General features: G+C 45.1%; 1 protein-coding gene across 3 annotated transcripts in view; it reads left to right on the forward strand.

Annotated features, from left to right (window-relative positions):
• LOC147124236 (spermatogenesis-associated protein 6-like) overlaps positions 1-24371 on the forward strand; it is a 122098-nt gene extending 97727 nt beyond the window's left edge. For 2 of the 3 annotated variants that reach the window (XM_085984159.1, XM_085984163.1), the window contains exons 12-15: positions 14234-14394; positions 16857-16956; positions 18333-18402; positions 24233-24371. In XM_085984159.1, the coding sequence (XP_085840285.1) occupies positions 14234-14394; positions 16857-16956; positions 18333-18368 (297 nt within the window). In that variant the 3' untranslated portion in view covers positions 18369-18402; positions 24233-24371. Of the gene's footprint in view, positions 1-14233; positions 14395-16856; positions 16957-18332; positions 18403-23536 lie in introns of all 3 variants that reach the window. The other variant, XM_085984167.1, reaches the window with a different exon arrangement.
• Positions 24372-24858: the final 487 nt, after the last annotated feature.

The raw sequence follows: 24858 nt of genomic DNA on the forward strand, positions 1-24858 counted from the left end.
CCACCAGCCATGCTGCAGTCACTGGGGTAGCACTGCATGACATCAGCAGGGTAGGCAAAGGCACACACAAGATAGTCACGAAAAGAATGCATACAGATGATGAGTTGATTTCTTGATGTCACATTGGATGGCTAGAAGTATAATAGGTGGATTGGAAAGTTTGCTTTGTAGTGGCTTTTATTTCAGCATCATGGCCAAGAGGATGCTGTCTTGGTCAATAACAGATGGAAGCTAAGGTGTGGGACTAATGTTGAAAGGGGAATTGGGTTGTAGTCACTGGGACCGCAGGCGGATAATTCCATCCCAAATATCTCAGCCACAAAGGGTTGTCTAGGATGCATCCTTCCGTCTGCTTTCTCCTCTTCTGTGCCTTTTCCCTCTGCAAGCGGATGCTGTAAATGTGAAATGACAGCATAAAATGCTGGAAATACTCAGCTGGCCAGGCAGCATCTTGACCTGAGACGTAAACTCTGTTTTTCTCTCCGTGGCTGTTTTGTGACCTGCTGAGTATTTGCACCTTGTTCTGTCTCTCAAAGGCCTTCTTTTACCATCTGAGCCCTTGTAAGCATCCAGCAGCACTCCCTACACACTTAAAAATTTTTTCACATCTATTGCAGCAAGCCACCACTTCAATAAAAAAATTTTAGAAGTCCAAAACCTTTAATCCAAACTTACCTGAACGATGTATGTGCCCCTTTAAGAGGTGCAGACACTGCCACTGTCCGCCTGCTTGCACGCCAGGTTAACCTGGTGTGCTTAGGACCCCTAGGGTCAAAGTTTGCATTGGTGACATTATGTTGGCGTTGCACGCCGATTGACGTCATCATGCCGCCATTTTTTCTTTCAGGGCGCTACCAGTTTCCGGAAGTGCAAAGGGGGACACGAATATGGCAGGACCTGCCACCAGCTGGTGAAAGAGCGGAGGTTGCCATTTTATCACCAATTCATGGCACTACAGAGTGGCGCTCAACAGATGAATTTCTAGCCCTAAGAGTCTAAATGAGGTAGAGGAGAAAAGGGATCTAGAGGTACAGATTCACAAATCATTCAAAGTAGCACCACAGGATAACAAAGCACAAGGGTTCATTTCTAGAGGAATAGAATTGAAAAGCAGAGAAGTTATGTTGAACTTGTATAGAACCTTGGTTAGACCACACTTAGCGTACTGGTCTCCATATTACCAAAAGGATATAGAGGCACTGGAGATGATGCAAAAAAGATTTACAAGGATAATACCAGAATTGAAATGTTATAACTATCAGGAAAGACTGGATAGACTAGGGCTCTTTTCTCCAGGAAAAAGAAGGCTGAGGGGTGACCTAGTAGAAGTCTTTAAAATTATGAAGGGGTTTTGATGTGGTAGGTGTAGAGAAAATATTTCCACTTGTGGGGGAGTCCAAAACTAGGGGCCATAATTATAAGATAGTCACTAATAAATCCAATAGGGAATTCAGGAGAAACTTCTTTACCCAGAGAGTGGTTAGAATGTGGAGCGTGCTACGACATGGAGTAGTTGAGGCAAGTAGCATAGATGTATTTAAGGGGAAGCTAGATAAGTACATGAGGGAGAAAGGAATAGAAGGATATGCTGATAGGGTTAGATGAAGGCCGAATGGCCTGTTTCTTTGTTGTAAATTCTATGTAATAGTTCTTAATGTGTTTTACTATAAATATGAATTATCAACAGAGTAAATACATCACATTATTGGGTTTTTAGATGTGCCAATTTCTGAAAAAATATTAATAACCTGTTTTTAAAAATCATTTTGATTTTAATACTTCTGTCTTTTTTCATTCTGAATGCATCAGAATTATTAGTCACACACTTGATGACTCAGTAAGTATCCGTGTAATATTGAGCCATGTAGACCAGGGAGGTCCCAAGTTCAATCTCTGATCTATGTTTAGTTAGCTAATCTCAGCCGGGGCTGAGGTCCTAATATTGATCTCCGTGTCCCTGGGCTAGGCAGAAGAAAAATCAGGCCGTTTTCACTTTACTGAACCTTATACCGTGAACCGCTGTATACATCAAGTGAGGACAGAATGAACTGTGATGCAGCTCCATAGCCAAAAGCTCACCAACACTCATTCTTGGCACACACATGAAGAAATGCTACTTAGACAATATAGCAGAGATTGCAGATACCAAAAGCACCATACCCAGCTCATGTCAGCACCGTCGCGAGAGGAAACGGAACAGAAAATTAAATAGAAATGACTAAAGTTAATTGTACTGAAATTTATCCTAACTTTCTACGTAATTTTGCTACCAACTTAAGCCACCAGCATTTTTATGACGTTCAAATGGTTTTTCTTAGTATAATATGTAAGATTACACAAAAAAGATTGGGAAAATTAACTTCCTGCCCTCTTCACACTGGAAACTCATTGACCGTCAATTTTACGTTGCAGCTGATTGAGTTGTCAAACTCAACCTGTTGCAGCAGGAACTGCTGCCTGCTGGGCCAGGGGGCCACCCTTAAATTTTTTGCCCCAGGCCCCTTCCAGCTGCAGTGTGCAGCTGCATCAAACAGGTCACCAATGCCCTCCTTGCCAGGCCAGGACATTACCTTCACGATGGACACCGACAGCCAGAATGAGAGAGCTCTGTGATTTGCAGCAGTAGCCCACTTCCCTCATGTCCAGGACATGTTAGACTGAACTCATGTAGTTATCAGGGCACCAAAAAGATGTGCCAGCAGCTTATGTGAACAGAAAGAGCTTCCACTCCATCAATGTTCAACTGGTGTGTGGTCAACGCAGGTTACTGCAAGTCTGCATCAGTTTCGTTGGCAGCTGCCATGACTCCTTCAGTCTACGGCACTCATCCATCCCCCCCGACTTTTTCACCCATCCAGGAATACACAGGTTGGCTGCAGGGGGAAAAATGATACCCTCTTCACACATGGCTTATGACATCCCTCCTCAACCCCACCATGCCTGAGCAATACAGGTATAGTGAAAGCCATGGGATGAGCAGGAACATCATAGAGCTTTTTTTGTTACTCGTTTATGGGATCAGGGCGTTGTTGGCAATGCCAACATTTATTGCCCATCCCTAGTTGCCCTTGAGAAGGTGGTGGTGAGCCGACTTCTTGAACCGCTGCAGTCCCTGAGGTGATGGTACTCCCACAGTGCTGTTAGGTAGGGAGTGCCAGGATTTTGACCTAGCGATGATGAAGGATCGGCAATATACTTCTAAGTCAGGATTTTGTGTGACTTAGAGGGGAACTTGGAGGTGGTGGTGTTCCCATGTGCCTGCTGCCCTTGTCCTTCTAGGTGGAAGAGGTCATGGGTTTGGGAGGTGCTGCCGAAGAAGCCTTGGCGAATTGCTGCAGTGCATCTTGTAGATGGTACACACTGCAGCCACGGTACACCGGTGGTGGAGGGAGTGAATGTTTAAGGTGGTGGATGGAGTGCCAATCAAGCGGGCTGCTTTGTCCTGGGTGGTGTCGAGCTTCTTGAGTGTTGTTGCAGCTGCACTCATCCAGGCAAGTGGAGAGTATTCCATCACACTCCTTACTTGTGCCTTGTAGATAGTGGAAAGGCTTTGGGGAGTCAGGAGGTGAGACACTTGCCGCAGAATACTTAGCCTCTGACCTGCTTTTGTTGCCACAGTATTTATGTGGCTGGTCCAGTTAAGTTTCTGGTTAATGGTGACCCCCAGGATGTTGATAGTGGGGGATTCGGCGATGGTAATGCCATTGAATGTCAAGGGGAGGTGGTTAGACTCTCACTTGTTGGAGATAGTCATTGCCTGGCACTTCTGTGGTGTGAATGTTACCTGCCATTTATCAGCCCAAGCCTGAACGTCGCCCAGGTCTTGTTGCATGTGGGCATGGTCTGCTTCATTATCTGTGGAGTTGCGAATGGCGCTGAACACTGTGCAGTCTGTGATGAAATATTCCATTCACCACTGCCTGTGACTGAGATCGGTTTCAGTGTCATTTCCCTTCCCCCAGACCTCACTGTATTGTGTACTGGAATGTGCTGTATTGTATACTGGAATGTGCTGGAATGTGCTGTGTGTAGGGCTCCGCCCATACCTGGCCCCGTTTGTAAGCTAGCTTCAGTCTGGCCTCAGTCTCCAGAAGGAAGACATCTCTCTCTCTTACGTGTTACTTTCTAAGTTAATAAAAGCCTTGTTTTTGTTCTGCTAACTTCGAGTCTCGGAATTATTGAGGCACATCACAGTCATCAGCGAACATCCCCATTTCTGACCTTATGTTGGAGGGAAGGTCATTGATGAAGCAGCTGAAGATGGTTGGGCCAAGGACACTAGCTTACCATTGACATTTTGATGCAAATATTCAGGTGCCTTGATTACTCTGGGGGCTTCCTACAATATGGCCCAGGCATAGTGGGCTGCATCATTGTAGTATGCTGCACTCTGCACAACTTGGCAATGCAAGGAGGATTGAAGTTGGAGGAGGTGCAGCAACAAAAGGGGGCATCATCAGATGAGGAAAAATTTAACGAGCGTGAGAAAGAAGCAAAAGAAGGAGCACTGCAGCTAGACAGTGCGGAGAGCAGTTGATAGAGCAATGCTTTCAGTGACTTCCTCAATCCTCTTACCTGAAAAGCCAGTAAAAGGCCCTCAGCATTAACAGTCTTTGTTACTTTTTCACCACTCCCTTGATTCTGCACTGAAGGACACCAAAACCTTCCAACCAACCTCTATGTCTAAGACTAAGAAGTTGTAATGCGAAGAAACTATAGACCGAAGTTGCAAATGTAGTAAAGGTGTTGATTTTAATTCTAAACACAATATTGTGGTGAATTCATTCTTTCGTCACTCAAGTGATCAACTCCAGTGCTTTTCGTAAAAGGTTTATTAACTCTACTAATCCTATGAGGTGTTCACCAGTGGTTTAAGCAGAGCTGGTTAAAGGCTACTGTTGCTCATGTAGGAACCATTGAGATCCTCGTGGCTGGCGACTTCTGGGAGTTTGAGCCTCTAAAGACCTGGCTGCAGACTGCAGCATTTCAGCTGTTGCTTGGGAAGTCTGGCTTTCTGGCACTGTGGTTGGTATTTGTTGAGCGGGTAGCGAGAAAGCAGAGGTGCTGACATCCTCAGAGAGGGTAACATGTGCCTATCCTGCTGCGCCACTGCCCCTTCCATGCAGAAGATGAATGACGCCTTGAAAGCTCCTTTCCTCCACCAATCTGTCCAAGGTTGACACCTGCCTGTCCAAGGCAGAGCACAGGTTTGATGCCAGAATCTTTTCTGCAAGCATCCTTCTTTTAAAAGCAGATCCCCAAGTTCTTCATGCTAGGGCAATGCATCCTGTCCTCAGTCAAAACTGTACCACCACCAGCTTCTTCTGTCAGTGGTTCTGTTTATGTCACCCAGTGTATTGCCCTCTGACTTACTTTATAATTTCTTCATGGTGGATACCTCTGGGTAGGTGTTTGTGAACTGTTGCTTGGTTCTTCTTCTTCTTCCACTAGCAAATCTAGATGAGGCGAAGAGCAAGAAAGTCTAGAATTGGTCATTGAGCAGAGTTGGCATGTCACTTTCATGAGAGGACACGCAGCATTGGAGTGAGGCAGGCTGGAGGCCATGCCTAGCAGGGTATTTTGGCATCTTCCATTCCTTTTCTCTTTCTACTTAAATTTTTCACACACACCCACACTCAGCATGGCAATCTGATGCTGCATTGTGCTGCCACTCGTCTAATATTGCTTACCTTTGCCACTACATGCTAACCCTTGACACTTTGCCCTATTTCTTGGTCCTTCAGATCAGTCAGGCCATGCAGCCACACAGACTGGGGGCGAGAACCCTCCTGAAGATGTACAGTCACTCCTTCTTACCCTTCCAAGCACCAGCACAAAAATTGGCACCCTGCATGGTATAGATAGTGAGTTAGAGGGGTCTGCATTGGTTGATTCACTGAACACAAGTATGCAGGTGCAGGTGGAAAGGACAGCCTAGGAAATAGCACATTGGAGGACATGGTCATGTCCTAGCTCTGCTAAAGAGGACTAAGATGCACACTTTAGGGGCCCAGCCTTTAAAAGAAAAATGTTTTCTGTGCATCAACAATTGCTCAGTGCATTGGACTGCCTGCCAGAGAACTTCCACAACATGTCCAAGAGTGTGGAGGAGTCCACTACCAACTTGCGTGTGATTGTGGTGCATGGCATCGACACTCTTCAGTCAATCATGGAGCATGTGGTCACCTCGATGGGTGCTAGAGTCTGTGGCACCAGTAGTAGCATCTCACAGGGATGCTTATACTGGAGGCATGTAGGCTCTGGGCTTCACCATCTTCAGTCTGATCATGGACTTCACATCTGGCCATGGATATACTACAGTCTGCTCTCCCACAGTGGGAGTGTTGAGCCACAGCCTGACAGCAGGGGCAATCATGAATTGGGAATGCAACGTTACCCTCTTCCAGGATGATCGTATCAAATCAAAATCAAATCAACTTTTATTGTCATTGTTAGTGCACAAGTGCAGTACAACGAAATGTAGGCTTGCGGCTCCCGAGAGTGTACATTTGGATTAAGACATTTAAACATTGTCTGCACCACTGCTATCCCTCAACCAATGCCCACTCCAGTGCCGGAAAGCCCTGACTATTGAGTTCCTGCAGTGTGCAGCCGGGCCATTAGGCCCAAACTCCTATAACTCGTCGATCACGAACATCTCAAACAACTTTGATTGAGTCACAGCAGCCTTCAAACTCTCATGCTGAAGTGGAGAATTCACAGGAAAACTAGAGTAGGTAAAAGAGCACTTCAGGTAGACACTCGGGGCTTACACCCGAGTGATAATTACCACGTGGGAATTTTTGTGAAAAACGTAAGAACATAAGAAATAGGAGCAGGAGTAGGCCATTCGGCCCTTTGAGTCTGCTCTGCCATTCAATAAGATTATGGCTGATCTACCTCATTTCCACTTTCCTGCACTGTCCCCATAGCCCTTGATTCCCTAACAGTAAAATTATAAACCTTTTTGAAATCATTGTATGCAGAGAATTTGCTTTAGTGGTTGGTGACCCCACAATGTTAGTTGACATGATTATCAATGTTGGGTCTTTATGCACATGCAGTTTATTCGACGATGGAAGAACTGGGACAGATGCTGGACATAACTGTTAATTCAGCAGAGCAGAGAATGTTCAGATGAAATCTTCTTTTTCTTAGGCAGTCCCTCGGAACCGAGGATGACTTGCTTCCACATTAAAAATGAGTTCTCAGGTGACTGATGAGTCCAATGCGGGACCTACAGTCTCTGTCACAGGTGGGGCAGACGGTGGTTGAAGGGGCTTGGGTTGACGTGCGCTCCTTGCGCTGTTTGCGCTTGGCTTCTGCTTGCTCCCGGCGAAGAGAATCAAGGTGTTTGGTGCCTTCCGGGATGCTTCTCCTCCAGTTTGTGTGGTCTTGGGCCAGGGATTCCCAGGTGTCGGTGGGGATGTTGCATTTTTCAAGGAGGCTTTGTGGGTGTCCTTGAAGCGTTTCCTCTGCCCACCTGGGGCTCTCTTGCCGTGTCGGAGCTCCAAGTAGAGCGCTTGTTTTGGGAATCTCGTATCGGGCATGTGGACGATGTGGCCCGTCCATCAGAGCTGATCGAGCGTGGTCAAAGCTTCGATGCTGGGGATGTTGGCCTGAGCGACAACACTGAGGTTGGTGCGCCTATCCTGCCAATGGATTTGCAGGATCTTGTGGAGGCAGTGTTGGTGGTACCCCTCCAGTGCTTTGAGGTGCCTGCTATACATGGTCCATGTCTGAAGCATACAGGAGGGCGGGTATCACTACTGCTCTGTAGACTATGAGCTTGGTGCTGGGTTCGAGGTCCTCGTCTTCAAACACTCTCTTCCTCAGGCGACCGAAGGCTACACTGGCACACTGAAGGCGGTGTTGGACTTCGTCATCGATGTCTGCCCTTGTTGACAGTAGGCTCCCGAGGTATAGAAAGTGGTCCACGTTGTCCAAGGCCTCGTCATGGATTTTGATAATCAGGGAGCGGTACTGTGTGGCGGGGGCAGGTTGGTAGAGGACCTTTGTCTTACGGGTGTTTAATGTAAGGCCCATGCTCTCGTACGCTTCGGTGAAGGTGTTGACGATGGTTTGGAGTTCGACCTCAGAATGTGCGCAGAAGCAAGTGTTGTCTGCATACTGTAATTCGATGACAGAGGATGGGATGACCTTGGATCTGGACTGGAGGCGACGGAGGTTGAACAGTTTCCCATTTGTTCTGTATATTAGCTCCACTCCTGCGGGGAGCTTACCGAGGGTAAGATGGAGCATTGCAGCCAGGAAGATCGAGAAGAGCGTTGGTGTGATGACACAGCCTCGCTTGACCGTGATTTGGGACTGTGGTGGATCCGTTGGTCAGGATCACAGCTTGCATGTCGTCGTGAAGCAGGTGGAGGATGGTGACAAACTTTTGAGGACAGCTGAATTTGAGGAGGACACTCCATAATCCTTCACGGTTGACAGTGTCGAAGGCCTTTGATGCGGTTGATGCTGTTCTCTGCATTTCTCTTATAATTGACGCACGGTGAAGATCATGTCCATTGTGCCCCTTAGTGGGCGGAATCCACATTGCAACTCTGGGAGGAGCTCTTCAGCCACTGGGAGAAGGCGACTAAGGAGGATTCTTGCGATGACTTTCCCTGTGGCAGACAACAGGGAGACTCCTGTAATTACCGCAATTGGACTTGCCACCTTTCTTGAAGTTGGTCACGATTACGGTGTCTCTGAGATCCCCTGGCATGCTCTCCTCCTTCCAAATAAGAGAAATGAGTTCATGTATTCGCGTCCATAGTGCTTCTCCGCCATGTTTTAATGCCTCGGCGGGGATTCCATCTGCTCCTGAGGCCTTGTTGTTCTTCAGTTGTCGGATGGCCTTTTCAACCTCATGCCGGGCTGGAGTTGTGCTGAGGTGGTGGCGGGTAGCATGCTGCGGGATGGAGTTGAGGACACTCGCGTCGAAGACAGAGTCTCGGTTAAGGAGATCTTCAAAGTGCTCCTTCCAGCGGGCACTGATTGCCTCTCTGTTCTTGATGAGTACCTCTCCATTCTTGGCCCGCAGTGGGGTTGGGCCTTGGGTGCTTGGGCCATAGGTGGTCTTGACTGCGCTAAAGAATCCACGCACGTTGTGGTTGTCGGCTAACTGCTGGATCTCCTGCGCTTTCTCCACCCACCATCTGTTCTTTAGGTTGTGAGTTTTTTGTTGGACCTCGGCCTTCAGGCGTCTGTGGAGCTACTTTCTTGCTCTTGAGTTCTGTTGCTGTTTCCAGATTAGGAATGCCTTGCGCTTATGGCTTATTAGCTCCTGGATCTCCTGGTCATTCTCGTTGAACCAGTCTTGGTGTTTCCTGGTCGAGTGACCGAGCGTCTCTTCACAGGTGCTGATTATGGAGGCCTTGAGTGCAGACCAGGCGCTGTGGACACTCTGTGTCTCTGAATCACTGGGAGTCGTCAGGTTGGTTGTGAGGCATAAGCTCAATAGGGCTTTCTTAGCAGGGTCTTTGAGTGCTCCAGCATTGATTTTCAGGAGCGAGGACGGGACCCAGGAACGAGGATGGTACCCAGGAGCGAGGACGAGGCCCAGGAGCAAGGTCGGGATCCAGGAGCGAGGATGAGCCCAGCAGCGAGGTCGAGGCCTAGGAGTGGCGCAGCATGGATGAGCAGCAAGGTCGGGAGGACCACACTGCAGCCTATGAAACCCAGGCAGAGAATACCTGTGGGAAGGAGGGAGGAGGACAGTGGGTGTATGTTTGTGTGTGTGTGGTAGGCCGATGTAGCAGAGCCTGGTCTCCAATCGTCTTGGATCCCCTTGCCATTGGACCAAGACCTTGCTCTGTCAAGCCCGTGTGGTAGCTGTTGTGCAACGGCCACCCCACGTTAAAAGAATTCATGCAGAGGCATCTTCCACCCTTTAAAATGAAGTTCGGGACCTGGAACGTCAGGACCCTCATGGACAACCCCAACAGCGACAGACCGGAACGCCGTACTGCTATTGTTGCCCGGGAGCTCAGACATTTCGACATAGACATTGGCGCCCTAAGCGAGACCCGGCGGGCATGGGAGAGCCAGCTCAAAGAGCTGGAAAGGCAAACCTGAAGAAGAACGCCACCTCCATGGGGTAGGCTTCGCCATAAAAAATGAGCTAGTTGAACGTCTCAGAGACTCCCCTTGTGGAATAAACGAACGCCTCATGACGCAACGGCTCACCTTAGCCCTGAACCAGTGCGCTACGGTCATCAGTGCGTACGCCCCAACACTGGAAGCCACAGACGAGACCAAAGAGGAATTCTACTCCAGCCTCGAACAATCCCTGTCCCGAGTCCCAATGGGCGACAAACTGATCCTCCTTGGTGACTTTAACGCCAGAGTTGGAAAGGACACAGACCTCTGGGGAGGTGTGATCGGCAGAGAGGGGTAGGGAAAGCCAACTCCAGCAGTACCCTCCTCCTGACGAAATGCTTAGAACATGGCCTTGTCATAACCAACACTCGTTCCGTCAGATGAAATGCTGCTCAATGAGCTGCTGCCGAAGACCTCTAGCTCCAGTCCTCCTTTTTTCTATGTCATCAGTGTCCTCTCCCTCACTATGCTGAAGGTCCTCGCCAATCATGTATTGTCGTTGTTGCAGAGCAAAGTTGTGCAACAAACAGCAAACCTGTATACCCTTTGTGGGCTGTATTACAGGACACCATAAGGCCCGTCCAGGCATCAAAATCGTTGAGGACTCTGCTCCTTTTTCTTGTTGCTGCTCCTTCTCCTCGTTCTCATCTAGCCAGAGTGGAATTGCTAAAATGACCCCTCCACCAGGAAGAAAAAAGTGCATTGCCAGAAGTATCTTCTGAGTTCAGAACGTTGTACAGCCACGACCATCACCTTGGCATAGTATAAGTAGCAAAAAAACATAATGCAATATAAGCAGAAGGTCTCCCAAAAGTTCCAATGTTTTATCTGAGAGCGATGTAATAAGTCGGCTCCCACTTTGTTCAGCCCATGATTTGTGGACAGGTTGTGGAACTGGTAGTAGCACTATTGGTGGAGGCAAAAATGGCATTGGGATGAAAACGGTGTCATTTGACCTCAATTTACGCATATTAATGAGCCCCCTGCCTGTTTCCAGCAGGAGCTCTGGCCACCTAAATCGAGGTCTGCTTGAAAATTGGAATGGGCAGACGACCAGTGGTAAGTTAGCGGGTCAATCCCCCAGACATTTTCGTCTTGCTACCACCCTATTTTTAGGTGTAAACAGGGAGGTAGTGAGACAAAATCCCCTCCACACATGTCTGCATGCAGCCCATAATTGGTATAGTGATAGGTGCATGCACCAAGCAATTGTACGGCTTTTAGTAAGGTGATTACATGTAAAATTGTGAGTGAATAAACATTTCCAGGTGGAACTTGGGAATAGAAATGGCACTATGATGCCTCCTGGGCATTTATGGTAAGCAGAGATAATTATTCCAATTCCATGGATCTCTGGTAATTGTTTCAGGGACATTTATTAGCCTAGAGCTTTTCAACAATTTTTAAGTTTGACCTGGATCTGTGAATAGAGGTGGCCTGAATAGGACCTCTGTCGAGAATCAGCTAACCAAACACTTCTCTACCTAGTGAGAACATAAGAGAACAGCTACATGTATAAAAGTTAATTATAAAATATAGTTCAGTGTAGAGTTTGCAAATCATTTATCATTTTTATATATATGAGAAGTTAGCATAATGTAATAACTACTGCATACATATATATAAAATTATACATTCTTTACAATATTTATGTTATTACTGTTATTTATTTGCTTGTTCAGTTATCAAGAAATTCAATTGGCAATAAAAGCAAACAAAATCAAGGTCTTAGTGTGTCATTCTGATGCTTCTCAAAGATGCAAGGAGGTTTCTGTGAAAGCATGAGACAGAATCAGTCACTAAAATAAATCTGAGCAAGGAGTTTATGTTTGTTACCCTGGGCACAATATCAATGTACCTAGCCATCAGAGCAAGTTTGAACAGTCTTGAGAATGTAAGGAGCAGGGGCTCACTTGCAAGAGTAGACTGAGAGACAGAAGCTAAAAGTGTATCTAGAGTAAAAAAGGGAAAGAAAACTCAAAAAACATAACGGGAAGGTCATTGTAAGTAACAGACATGCTTAGGATAGAAACATAGAAACATAGAAGATAGGAGCAGGAGTAGGCCATTCGCCCCCTCGAGCCTGCTCCGCCATTCAATGCGATCATGGCTGATCATCCAAATTCAGTACCCGGTCCCTGCTTTCTCCCCATACCCCTTGATCCCTTTAGCCTTAAGAAATATATCCAACTCCTTCTTGAATATATTTAATGAATTGGCCTCTACTGCCTTCTGTGGTAGAGAATTCCACAGGTTCACCACTCTCTGGGTGAAGAAATTCCTCCTCATTTCTGTCCTAAATGGCTTACCCCTTATCCTTAGACTGTGACCCCTGGTTCTAGACTCCCTGACCATCGGGAACATCCTTCCTGCATCTAGTCTGTCCAGTCCTGTCAGAATTTTATAAGTTTCAATGAGACCCCCTCTCATTCTTCTAAACTCCAGCGAGTATAAGCCCAATCGACCCAATCTCTCCTCATACGTCATTCCTGCCATCCCAGGTATCAGCCTGGTGAATCTTCGCTGAACTCCTTCCATGGCAAGAACATCCTTCCTCAGATAAGGCGACCAAAACTGCACACAATACTCAAAATGTGGTCTCACCAAGGCCCTGTACAACTGCAGCAAGACATCCTTGTTCCTGTACTCAAACCCTCTCGCTACGAAGGCCAACATACCATTTGCCTTCTTAACCGCCTGCTGCACCTGCATGCTTCAGCGACTCGTGCACAAGGACACCCAGGTCTCATTGCACTTCCCCTTCTCCCAATCTATTACCATTCAGATAATCTGCCTTCCTGTTTTTGCCACCAAAGTGGATAACCTCACATTTATCCAAGTTATATTGCATCTGCCATGCTTCTGCCCAATCACCCAACCTGTCCAAATCATCCTGGAGTTTCTCAGCATCCTCCTCACAGCACACACGCCCACCCAGCTTTGTGTCGTCTGCAAATTTGGAGATATTACATCTAGTTCCCTTGTCTAGATCACTAATATATATTGTGAATAGCTGGGGTCCACGGACCGATCCCTGCGGTACCCCAATAGTCACTGCCTGCCACTCGGAAAAAGACCCATTTATTCCAACTCTTTGCTTCCTGTCTGCCAACCAGTTCTCTATCCAAGTTAATATCTTGCCCCCAATTCCATGTGCCTTAACTTTACACGCTAATCTCTTATGTGGGACCTTATCGAAAGCCTTCTGAAAGTCCAAATACACCACATCCACTGGTTCTCCCTTATCTATTTTACCAGTTACATGCATTCCTGGAAAGTGTTGCTGGTTCTTCTTATCTTGCCTGACTTGAAAAGGTTGTTACATTTTTCCAGCAATGAGTTGCTGTGTATGGGATATTGGCATTGACTGACCTAGCCAATCCTTCTACTGTCCCATGCAGCTCTTCTTGGGACCTGTGTATCTCTGCTTCAAACAGGGCTTTTCTCCTCACCCTAACTTTATTCAGCTCTTTGATAACTTAATTTGTGAATCTCATGGCTCTCTGCCCTCCCTGCAGACCTCATAGGCATTATTGTTAACCAACTTTTTTACTCTTTCCCAATCAGTTCGCCTCAATGTCTCTTTTTAAGCTGCTGGAGGCCATTAAATCCTGTAGCAAGACACTAGTTCCCATCCGCCAACGGTTGAGCTGTCAGTCAATGGTGTTTTTGAATGCCTGGAGCTTGCTCCAAATAGTTAAATTTGGCTGACCCTGGACAATATGACCAGGAAAGCTCTCATTGGGTTGGCTGGGCAAAATTGGACTCTGCCCTACATCCACTTCAAATTTCACTACAATAGAATTTCTCAGTTCTAGTTTTCATTGGGTTTCTCACTTAGAGCTAAGATAAAAAAAACTTCAGAGACATGCACAGTGGACAGCTGCATTTGCTGATTTCACCTCTTTACCTACACTAAAGAATGGAGAGAATATTAACTCTACTCTCTACGTTTGGTAGATTAAAAGTAATCTTTCCTCCTTAATGTAGGAAATAAATTCTGCAACAATCTAATCTAAATAAGCCAAATGGTAGGGGAAAACCATTATCTGAGAAGTGTTTGGTTAGCTGATTTTATTTTTCATTTTCAAATGAAATAATACTTATATCTTTTTGAATCCTAAAGAGTCCATGTCCCAGAGAACCTATTAGTTGGGATGAACTGTCGAGTGACACAGAGGAGCTTATTAGCTATCCATTGAATTCCACTGTTAGAGATAATCCAAGCAACCAGTGCTCATCTTCTTTCTGTTCACAAAGAAAATCATCCAATCATCAGATCAACAGGTAATAATTGCAGTGATAACTGCATAATTATTTTTGTAGATAAAAGAACAGTTCTTTGGGTTAAAATTTTAAAATATAATATCCTAGCACAAATTGTTCACATCTTTGTTGAGAAACTATTTCTCCTTCTTTACTCTATCAAAACCCTTCATGATTTTGAACACGTCTATTAAATCTCCCCTTAACCCCTCTGTTCTAAAGAGAACAACCCCAGCTTCACTAGTCTCTCCACATAACTGAAGCCCCACATCTCTGGTACCATTCTAGTAAATCTCCTCTGCATCTTCTCAAGATCTTGACGCCCTTCCTAAAGTGTGGTTCCTAGAATTGGACACAATAATCCTGCATTTACGCACATGCACTCGAAACCCATCCTAGTCTGCCTAACATTTCCCCCCTGTCTGACCCTTCCTATTTCGGAACAACTCTTTATTGTAATGCTGTTTGTCTCTCCCAGTCCTCTGTACATCTTGTATCTCCTCTCTAAAGCTTTATCCTGGTGACCCTCCCCTGCCAAATTAGTTTAAACCCTACCCCACAGCACTTGTTAACCTCCCCGCAAGGACATTGGTCCCAGCCCTGTTGAGGTGCAACCCAGCCATCATGTACAGTGTCCTAATGCCCTAGAAATCTGAAGCCCTCCCTTCTACACCATTTCTTAGGCCACACATTAACCAGCCTTCTCTTACTGCTCCTATATTCATTAGCATTGGCACTGGGTGTAATCCAGAGATTACTACCTTTGTGGTCCTGCTCTTTAATTTCCTCCCTAGCTGCTGAAACTCTGACTGCAGGACCTCAACCCTTTTTTTCCTATGCCATTGGTTCCAACGTGGATCATGACTTCTGGCTGTTCCCCTTTCCACCGCAGAATGTTCTGCACCCGTTCCATGGTATCTTTTAAATTGGGTGCCCGAGTCAAACCCACCAGTTCCCACCAGGGGTTAGATTAAAATCAGGGCTCTGGAGTGGGGCTTAAACCCACAACCTTCTGACATAATGGGCAGAATTTTGCAGGGGTCAGCAGGTGCAATCAGTGGCAGGTCGGGTGGAAAAATGTTTTTTCTTGACAGCGGGTCGGGACCCTGCTGTCAACCTACCACCACGCGCCTTTCCCAAATTTCCCACATATCCGCGGCATAACTAAGACCGCCTATTTCCACCTCTGTAACATCGCCCATCTCCGCCCTTGCCTCAGCTCATCCACTGCTGAAACCCTCATCTATGCCTTTGCTACCTCTAGACTTGACTATTCCAACACACCTCAATGCTGTAGAACGCTGACGGCACAAATGTCAAAATCAATTTGCGCATTGTCCCTTTAAGGAAACCAGCTGAATGACGCGTCATTAAATAACGTCATCACACCCGGTTCCTTCAATTGGCCGGCAATTGCGCTGGGCGGGCTTAACAAGCCCAATCAGGGGAAAATCATTTTGGACAGCGGGCTGGAGCGAGGCCGGGACCCATCACTGACGTCGCCCGCCATGGATCTGCCGAGGTTGGTAAAATCCAGCCCAATATATTACCACTGAGCCAAAGCTGGCATTGGGCCAATAGCCTTTTCCTGTTCCTAAAACTTGTTGGGGTCAATCTCCTTTCCCCTCTCTCAAGTAATTGAGTGTCAACCTGAATTCCAAATCTGGAATAATTCAAATTGGATCAGTTAATGTGATATGGTATAATTCAGACATATTGGATTCCATTTGATAGTTTCTCTTACAGCTTTAATTAAGCCCCAGATTTCCTTGGTATTTGGAGTCTTATTGGGGCAAAATGATGGCAAGAAAATTAAGATGAGAGAAATTGGAATGGGACCCGTTTTTGTTGAGTTTCCACTCTGATTTGTGCCTAATGTAATTTTTGCTTGAAGTAGGGGTAATGGGAGTGACAGGATGATGACATACATCAATAATCCCATTATTACCACTCCCAATAAATTCTCTGCAACATATATGATGGGATAAAAGAGGCCTTGTGGCTTGCCAGGATCAGCTGAACCTGGCATAAATGCTTAATTTAAAGGAACTCTGACTCTGGAGAGGGTGTGCTCATATTTCAGGTATGCTTACACAGTTTAAAAAAAAATTCCGTAGGGAGCTGCTGCAATAGCTTTCATGAGTGAGGGATTCTCTGGTCACCTACAATTGTTTGAGTCCCAGCAACAATAAATAATGCAACTTGATGCAGTTGGATTCCCTATATTTCTGACAGACATGATAAAGCGCTATTTAAATGCAAATCTGTAGTCTCATTTCTGAATCATGCTGTCTTTGTGCAGAGCTCCCCACTGGGAGCATGAGCGGGGTGACATGAATTTACCCTACAATGTAATTCTGAAGTAAACATTCCAAAGAAAATCTATTCTATATTCTGTAAGGTACTTCCACTCATTTAATGATCATGAAGATGAGGTTCACTAAAAATGTCACTGTTCTAAAAGTCTTTTGTTTGTTAAATAGGTTTTATTTTGATCCAGTGAGACACCCTGCCTGGGATAGAATTCATGAGAGAGTGCAAAACCTTCTGGCAAGTATTGATGCACAGGAAAAGGCCTCAGCGGTAAGTATCTGTAGTTGATTATGAAAGTTAGAAATGCTGAATTTAACTGTATATTCACATCCTATAACAGAGAATATGGTCTTATTAATCTTAGAGTAGCATTTATATCAAAGTATACAAATATAGATATACGGTAAATGAAAGTTATAGTAAATGGATTGAAGGTGGACAGTTTCAGTTAATTTCTTAATAGACGTAAGTCCACAGCACAATATCTCTTTTACTTCTGATTTAATTCTCAAACTCATTAAGAATCAGTATAGGGAATCTTAGTGACGCTGTAAGAGGTTTTGCAGCAGTGTACAGGCAAATTCTACCTTGATATTCCTGACTTCGGAGTATTTGATACACTGAAGTGAACAATTGTCCAGTCTCCTATCCTTTACCTTAATGAACACATGAGCACCAAAAATGAAAAAAGGAGATGCAATGAATGGGCCAAGGGTTTTGTTTATTCTTAATATATTGACCTGAAGCACCAGATATACAACCTAAAGAAATATCGAAACACTGGTTACCATTTAGTAGCAGCTGCATGGAATAAACAGTCCCTAATATTACAGCAATAAACAATCCCTAATTTACAGTAACAAAACTATTTAGATATGAGGAGTAACTTGATTATGTAATGTGAACCCTATACTACAAAAAAAGCATAGGAACAACGGAGAAGGAGGGTGAATCAGAGTGGATAAATTAGAGTCAAATCAGGTACAGAAAGAGAAGTAAAGAGAGGGAAAGAAAGATTGGATTAAGAAAGAGAGAAAAAAAGAGATGGAAAGGAACAGTATGAATTTAAAAAAAAATAAGATTTGACATTTTTAAAATCTCGAACAACAATTTACAACACACAGGAATGAGATTGAACAGTTTAAATTGTTCCCTTTCTGTGACAGAGAGGTTGATTGGCATCACATTAACAATTATCATGTTGTTATAAAGGTACTTACCTTGTTAAGTTCCAACCCTAACTTTTGGCGGCGAGTTGAATGGACAATTACAGCAAGCTCTTAAAAATAAAGGGAAGCTAAGAGTGAGAGGCTGTCTGTGCGAAGCCGACCAGGCCGTTAAATTGTTCATACACCCATTATTTTTCCAGCAAGATTCGGCTCATTAGTAATTCAAACCATGGCCAACATCACTCTTGTTAACCAAAGTACACAAAATATTCTCACCCAATTCAAATAGGATCTTGCCTGAGAAAAATAAAAATGTTTATACTTATTATGAACATTGATAAGGACACAATAATGAAATCTGTAACATTAGGAAGTAATTGTTTGATTGTCACATAAAGTAATTATAAGGAATCTGTAGCAAGCAAGATCTTTTTTGCTGCGGGGTGCTAATGATTGTGAAATTGTTCTGACCCTTAGAGGAATGTCAACTTTGCCTGCTCACCATGCACGTAACAGGCCACGTGAGAGAAAAAACGTTTGCTAACAGGTATGCTTCTTATAAAATTTCTAATTCAGTGTATGATTTAATTATGAAAGCAGAAGTAAACGCAATGATTAAAATTGACAAGTGCAATATCCCAGCTCATAGCATTAAGGCATTATAGTTATGTGGCTGTAACTGCCTTCACATATTGCCCAGCTACAAATCTTAAACTGCAGCATTTTAATGACGGCAATAAGTTAAGACACCCAGTCAACACAGAACTGAAATATTTACAGCTTCGTACCGAAGCAAGCAGGAAATAAGGACGTCACAGCTGATTAGGAAAATGCAGATAAGGGTCACAGAAAACCATTGAGAAGTCCTGCTTCAGGGAACAGTTGAGAGTCCTTATTGTGGACAAGACCATTGTCCAGAAGGTGGCAATATTTGGCACAAGATAAAGGATATGACAAGAAATTCAAAAAAAATTCAGTGAAATAAAGAGGACAACATAGATTTTTGCATTCTAATGCAAGGCCAGAAACTCTTACAGAAGAGGATAATCTGGCAAAATCAATGGAATGAAAATTGAGCAGGTTCTATAAAGGGTGGGTGATCCACTCTGCCAGATTACTGCCCAGGTAGTGAAGATGTAAATCTCCCCCAATACTTCACAAGTTAGTTCACTCTTGGCGGAGTTGACAGTTGCCACTGTTGGGATCTCTACCCCACTGTAAGGATCTTCACTAGCATTATTGAATCAACATTTTTGGTATCTATTAATACTGCAGGATAATAGTACCAGTGCTGGTCCATGCCTTTGTCACCTCCCAATGCGACTATTCCAATAGTTTCCTGGCCGGTCTCCTATCCTCCACTCTCCATAAATGGCAGCTCATCTGTCATCATAAAACTCTGATGTTCATATCCTATCCCACACCAAATCCTGCTTGCCCATCACTTCTGTCCTCGCTGACCTACATTGGCTCCTGGTCCCCCAAAGCATCAAATTTAAGATTCTTATCCTTGTGTTTAATTCTCTCCATGGCCATGTTTTCCCAATCTCTGTGACCTCCTGCAGTTCTGCAATCCCCCTCCAAAATTTCACTTTTTCTGACTACAGGAAATTCTCGATTTACCGGCACCTAAATAACCGGAAATCTCTGTTAACCGGCAAAATTCAGGAGTAAGTTCAGGTAAGTTTTACTTCATATTAATTGCAGTTCCTGGATCTGTGGCTGTGTAATTGGGGTTCCTGCACTTGTCGCTAAGCAACAGGGATGCTTGGTCTGTGGCCGGAGTTCCTGCACATGTTGCTAAGCAACAGGGAAGCCTGGATTTGTTGCTGTGTACGGAGCTCTCGTACCTTTTAACTATACCTCTCTGTAATCCGGACTTTTTGATAAACCGGCACCACGCCGGTCCCATCGGTGCCGGATAATAAAGAGTTTCCTGTACAGCCTTTTGTGTATCCCTCCTTCCTTCGCCATTGGTGACCGTGCCTTCAGCTGGCTTTGTTCCATGCTCTGGAATTCACTCCTTAAACCTCTCCACCTCCCTTTCCTCCTTTATGATTCTCCTTAAAGCCCACCTCTTTGACTAAGCTTTTGGTCATCCTTCTTAATCTCTCCTTTGCCTCAGTGTCCATTTTCTTTGATTATGCCTCTGTGAAACACCTTGGGGTGTTTTTCTATGTTAAATATATAAAAACAAGTTGTTGCTGATATGCATTAGATCATATGGTATCTGGCTGTCAAATATAGACACATGATAATTATCACAGAGCATTGATAATACATAAGAAGAAAAACTTGCATTTATATAGCAACTTTCAGAACCTCAGGATTTCCCAAAGTGCTTCACAGCCAATGAAGTACAGTCACTGTTCTAATGTAGGGAAACATAGCCACCAATTTGTGTACAGCAAGGTCCCACAAATGGCAGTGAGATAAATGACCAGGTAATCTGTTTTAGTGATGTTAGTTGAGGGATAACTATTGTTCACCACACTAGAAGTCTCTTACTGTTCTTTGAATAGTGTCACGGGATCTTTTATGTCCACCTAAGAGAGCATTGTGGTTTAACATCTCATCCGAAAGATGGTGGAGGGCTGGACATGGGCCACCTGCCTGCCTTCACAGCTGTAGTTGATGGAGGACTGGGCACCGGTCATCTACCCACCCTCTCAGCTGTAGCTGGTGACAGTATGGTTCTTCACCATCTGACCAATGGGCTTCTTCTCTATCTTGACTATTATAACAAATTTTTTACGGACATCAATCAGCCAATGCACAGGGCTCCCACTAAATTATCTGACCTGTTCTATGTAAATCTTTTCTTTTAAATGAACACACGCACTGCTGCTCAACTCCTGAAAATCATCTACAGGGAATAATGGCCTAGAAATTTGTTTGCAAAGTTTTTCGGGTGCGAAGCAAGCAGTGGTAATGACCTAAACTGATAAATGAGAGGACCACATGATATTGGTCCTCTTGCATCATCAGAAGGGGACTGGCTAACTGCAAACAACAGTCATGCCCGAGAGGCAGTTCCCTGTCACAAGGATGAACAAAATTGGCCAGCTGGGTTACCAGCTGAAGGCCTATGATAAGTTCAGGAGATAAATGAGATAAGGAGGAGGATATTCTAAGGGTGGTGAGCAGTGGCTGGTGCTGTCCACAGTTTTAATGTGGAGCCAGGAGGAGTAGTCCTGCTCCTCCTGGCTCCACATTCAGGTAGATTTTAAAATCTTACCTTTGTGTTTCTTCTGTGACCTCCAGCGGTCCCTTTAAGGACCATTGATTAGGCTGCTTTAGAAACGGAGGGGGCGAAATTCGGTTACCCTGGATTATCGTTGGAGATTTAGCGCCCGGCGCAGAAGCACCGCACCAGCCGCTAAATTCGGCTTACCGCCCTGGTGCTAGCTCAGGCACTCTACTTCCTCTTGGGGCGGTGTCGGGAGTGCAAAGTGCGGTAGATCCAAGCACTACGTGGCCACTCCACATAGCGCTGACATGTTTCAGCGCCCCCTCCCCTTCCGTTAAAGGGGAGGGACGCTACGAGTTCTGCAGGGCCTCTGATGGCCCACACTAGCCCACCAGGGCGACTTGGTGCCGTGGCTGCCACCCGGCACCGAGACATGGTGCAGGGCTATGCGGTGACGGGCCAGGGCTGCCACGAGGGCCGACATGGAGGTCGGCCCAAAAAAATAAACTGGTGGCACGGGTTGCGGCTGCACCTCCCTTTAACTACCGCCCCGTGAGTGGCGGTCGGCCTGGCTCGCTTTCCACGAGGCTGGTGCTGACACCGTCTGTGGCAGCCTCGTAGGGCACAGCCAAATTTCTGACACGGGGCGGTAAGGGGTCGCATCGGGGCACAGCACACGGTGATGATGTCATCGCCGGCAGCGCCTCAGCAGTGCCCTGCCAAATGGCTCGGGGGAGCGCCCCATTCCTGGGCGATAAGTCCTTTGCACCCCGTTAGCGCGAACGGCAGGTGCAAAGGAGCCGAATTTCGCGGCCAACAGCTTTTGTCAGCGCTTCGCAGTGCAGGGCTCGCACTAAATGGCAGAAGGGTTCCTGCAACTGGACCCTTCCTAGCACATTAAATTGGGCTAACGAGGCTTTCAAGTGACCAGCAAGGACTGATAGACCATTCACAGTTTTTCATCTGCAGTCTCTATTTTATTCCTAAAATAACCTATTAATCAATCTTGCCAGCTCTGCCTAGGGGCAAACACCTCCACTTTATGCTCATCTGCTCTTGCATTCTGCTATTCAGTTGCGGAATATTGCGCTCCCGTCTGGGCTGCTACCCTCACACTAAAGCTGATGGATTTCATCTGCATTCTATGATGTGGAGATGCCGGTATTGGACTGGGGTGGACAAATGTGAGAAGTCACACAACACCAGGTTATAGTCCAACAGCTTTATTTGAAATCACAAGCTTTCGGAGCGCTGCTCCTTCGTCAGGTGAAGTGAAGAGATGCATATAGGCACAGCATATATAGTCAGAGAACACTGCCAGATGATTACAGGTAATCTTTCTAACTGCCCTTTATCCCACCTCGGCAGAGAGATAATCACAGCAATCAAAGGTGTGGATGGTGTCCTCACGTGTGATGATGGTATCTGTGTTGATGATCTGGCATGTCTTGCAGAGGTTGCCGTGGCAGGGTTGTGTGGTGTCATGGTCGCTGTTCTCCTGAAAGCTGGGTAATTGTAACCAGGTACATGGTACATACTCATGTGACTCGGCCAACGTTGTCTACCTCATACGTTGCAAGAAAGGATGCCCTGGAGCATGGTACATCGGCGAGACCATGCAGACACTGCAACAACGGATGAACGGACACCGCACAACAATCGCCAGGCAGGAGTGTTCCCTCCCAGTCGGGGAACACTTCAGCAGCCAAAGACATTCAGCCTCCGATCTTCGGGTAAGCATTCTCCAAGGCGGCCTTCGAGACACACGACAACGCAAAATCGTCGAGCAGAAACTGATAGCCAAGTTCCGCACTCATGAGGACAGCCTCAACCGGGATCTTGGGTTCATGTCACGCTACATGTAACCCCACCTGACGTAGAGTCATCCAGACTCGAGTCGTCGTTGGCTTGTTCTTTCTACACAGATGCGGCCGGACCTGCTGTGATTTCCAGCAAAATAAAAATCCTTTTTTTTTATTGTTCTTTGTTTTTTGTTTTTCATACAGACCCCAGCATCTGCAACATTTGACCCCTGGTGACCCCACCTCATTGTTCTTTGATGTAATGTTTTCCTGACTGACCTGTTTGGACACCATTCACACCTTTGATTGCTGTGATTATCTCTCTGCCGAGGTGGGATAAAGGGCAGTTAGAAAGATTACCTGTAATCATCTGGCAGTGTTCTCTGACTATATATGCTGCGCCTATATGCCTCTCTTCACTTCACCTGACGAAGGAGCAGCGCTCCGAAAGCTTGTGATTTCAAATAAAGCTGTTGGACTATAACCTGGTGTTGTGTGACTTCTCACATCTGCATTCTACTATGCACCTTGTGTCAGGCACATTATGCCCTACTCACCTCCATGGATAGCAGTCCTCTGCAACATAGCTCCTCCACATCATCATTCAGATGTGGTAGCAAAATTGGTGAATAGACTTTGTGACTAAATCATGTTGCCAATTCACTCTAATTTGTTCTATCCACCAACAGTGCGGCTCTCTTTGAGACATCCAGTATGGTCAACCTTTCCTGATTCCTTTTACTTTTTCTTATCAACTTGTTGGCATGAAGAATGGACAGCAGATGCTCCTAAAATCACCAAATCATCTCCGAACTTACAGTCCATCAACCAGGATTCAACTGGTCATGGCATAGTTGGGCACTTTTCAACTGCTTTCGACCTGGACAGGGACAGTACGTCTCAAATCTTCAGCAATGGGGCCTTTGTGATGACAACAAATGTCTTTATGGACAATTACAATGTTTATGAATCATGCCCATTAACTAAACTATCCCTACACACTTTGTATGCTGACGATGACAATGCTCTACATTGGCTAGAATTGTATGTTGAGTCTGCATACGCGAAATAATAAATAAATAATTCAAACCCAGAAATAAACTGGCATTTATCATACAAGATTAGCTATTTGTTGTGTAAGATATTTCTAGGATCATTACTTTAATTATAGAATTTTAAGGAAAGCTCTTTGCTGCTTGGGTGTTCTTTAGATCTTTAATTGATTTTTTTATATAACTATAATGAATGTTTAATGTATCAAACGTTACAGATACGCAGACTGACTTTTTAATGTAAGTGAAATAGTTGTGTGCAAGTGATTTTTTTCCTTGAGACAAAAAGCATCATCATTTGATATAAAATTTACTATTTAATTGTTTTAACAGCATGCCATAGACAAACTACTGTCAACAAGAGATCTTCCTAGATTCTTCTGGTGCTACAAAACTTGGACAAATAAAACAAGCATAAATTTGTCAACAATGTGTAATGTAACTCTCTTATCTGCTGCTATTTAACATAACCATTCATATGTGGCTGGTGTTAGTAATGTAAAGACCATTGCAGTACACTGGTGCACTAGTGCACCAGATTGTGAGTGACTGGCTTGCTTTTTTATCAAATAGATACTTCAACTGATTTTTAGTTTGCTCAATTAATTACTTTGGATTAAAGCATTAACTGTATCAATGTGCAGTTTCAGGAAGTGCAGTTTAATTGCTGCACCAACAGAGGAGAAAATTGCAGACGGTTTCATGTCCTCAAAAGGCCCAATTGCTGATTAATGTCAGTTGGTGAAAGACAACAGACTAAACTAGCAGTAGATTGTCAGCTCAGCATTGTTCAAGGGGCCACTCAATACAAAGTCCTTTCCAACTAAATGATTTGCTGATTTAATGTGCCAACTTTAATGCATAGTTTTTATTTTAGGCAGTTCTCCTTAACACAAGGGCATGCATTCCATGCTTATTTATGGACTGTCAGACAAGGAATGGTATGGATAGCTCATTTA

Source organism: Somniosus microcephalus, chromosome 1 (genome assembly GCF_052327205.1).
Source record: "Somniosus microcephalus isolate GS21.2 chromosome 1, FLI_Smic_1.0, whole genome shotgun sequence".
In the NCBI taxonomy this organism is placed as follows: domain Eukaryota; kingdom Metazoa; phylum Chordata; class Chondrichthyes; order Squaliformes; family Somniosidae; genus Somniosus; species Somniosus microcephalus.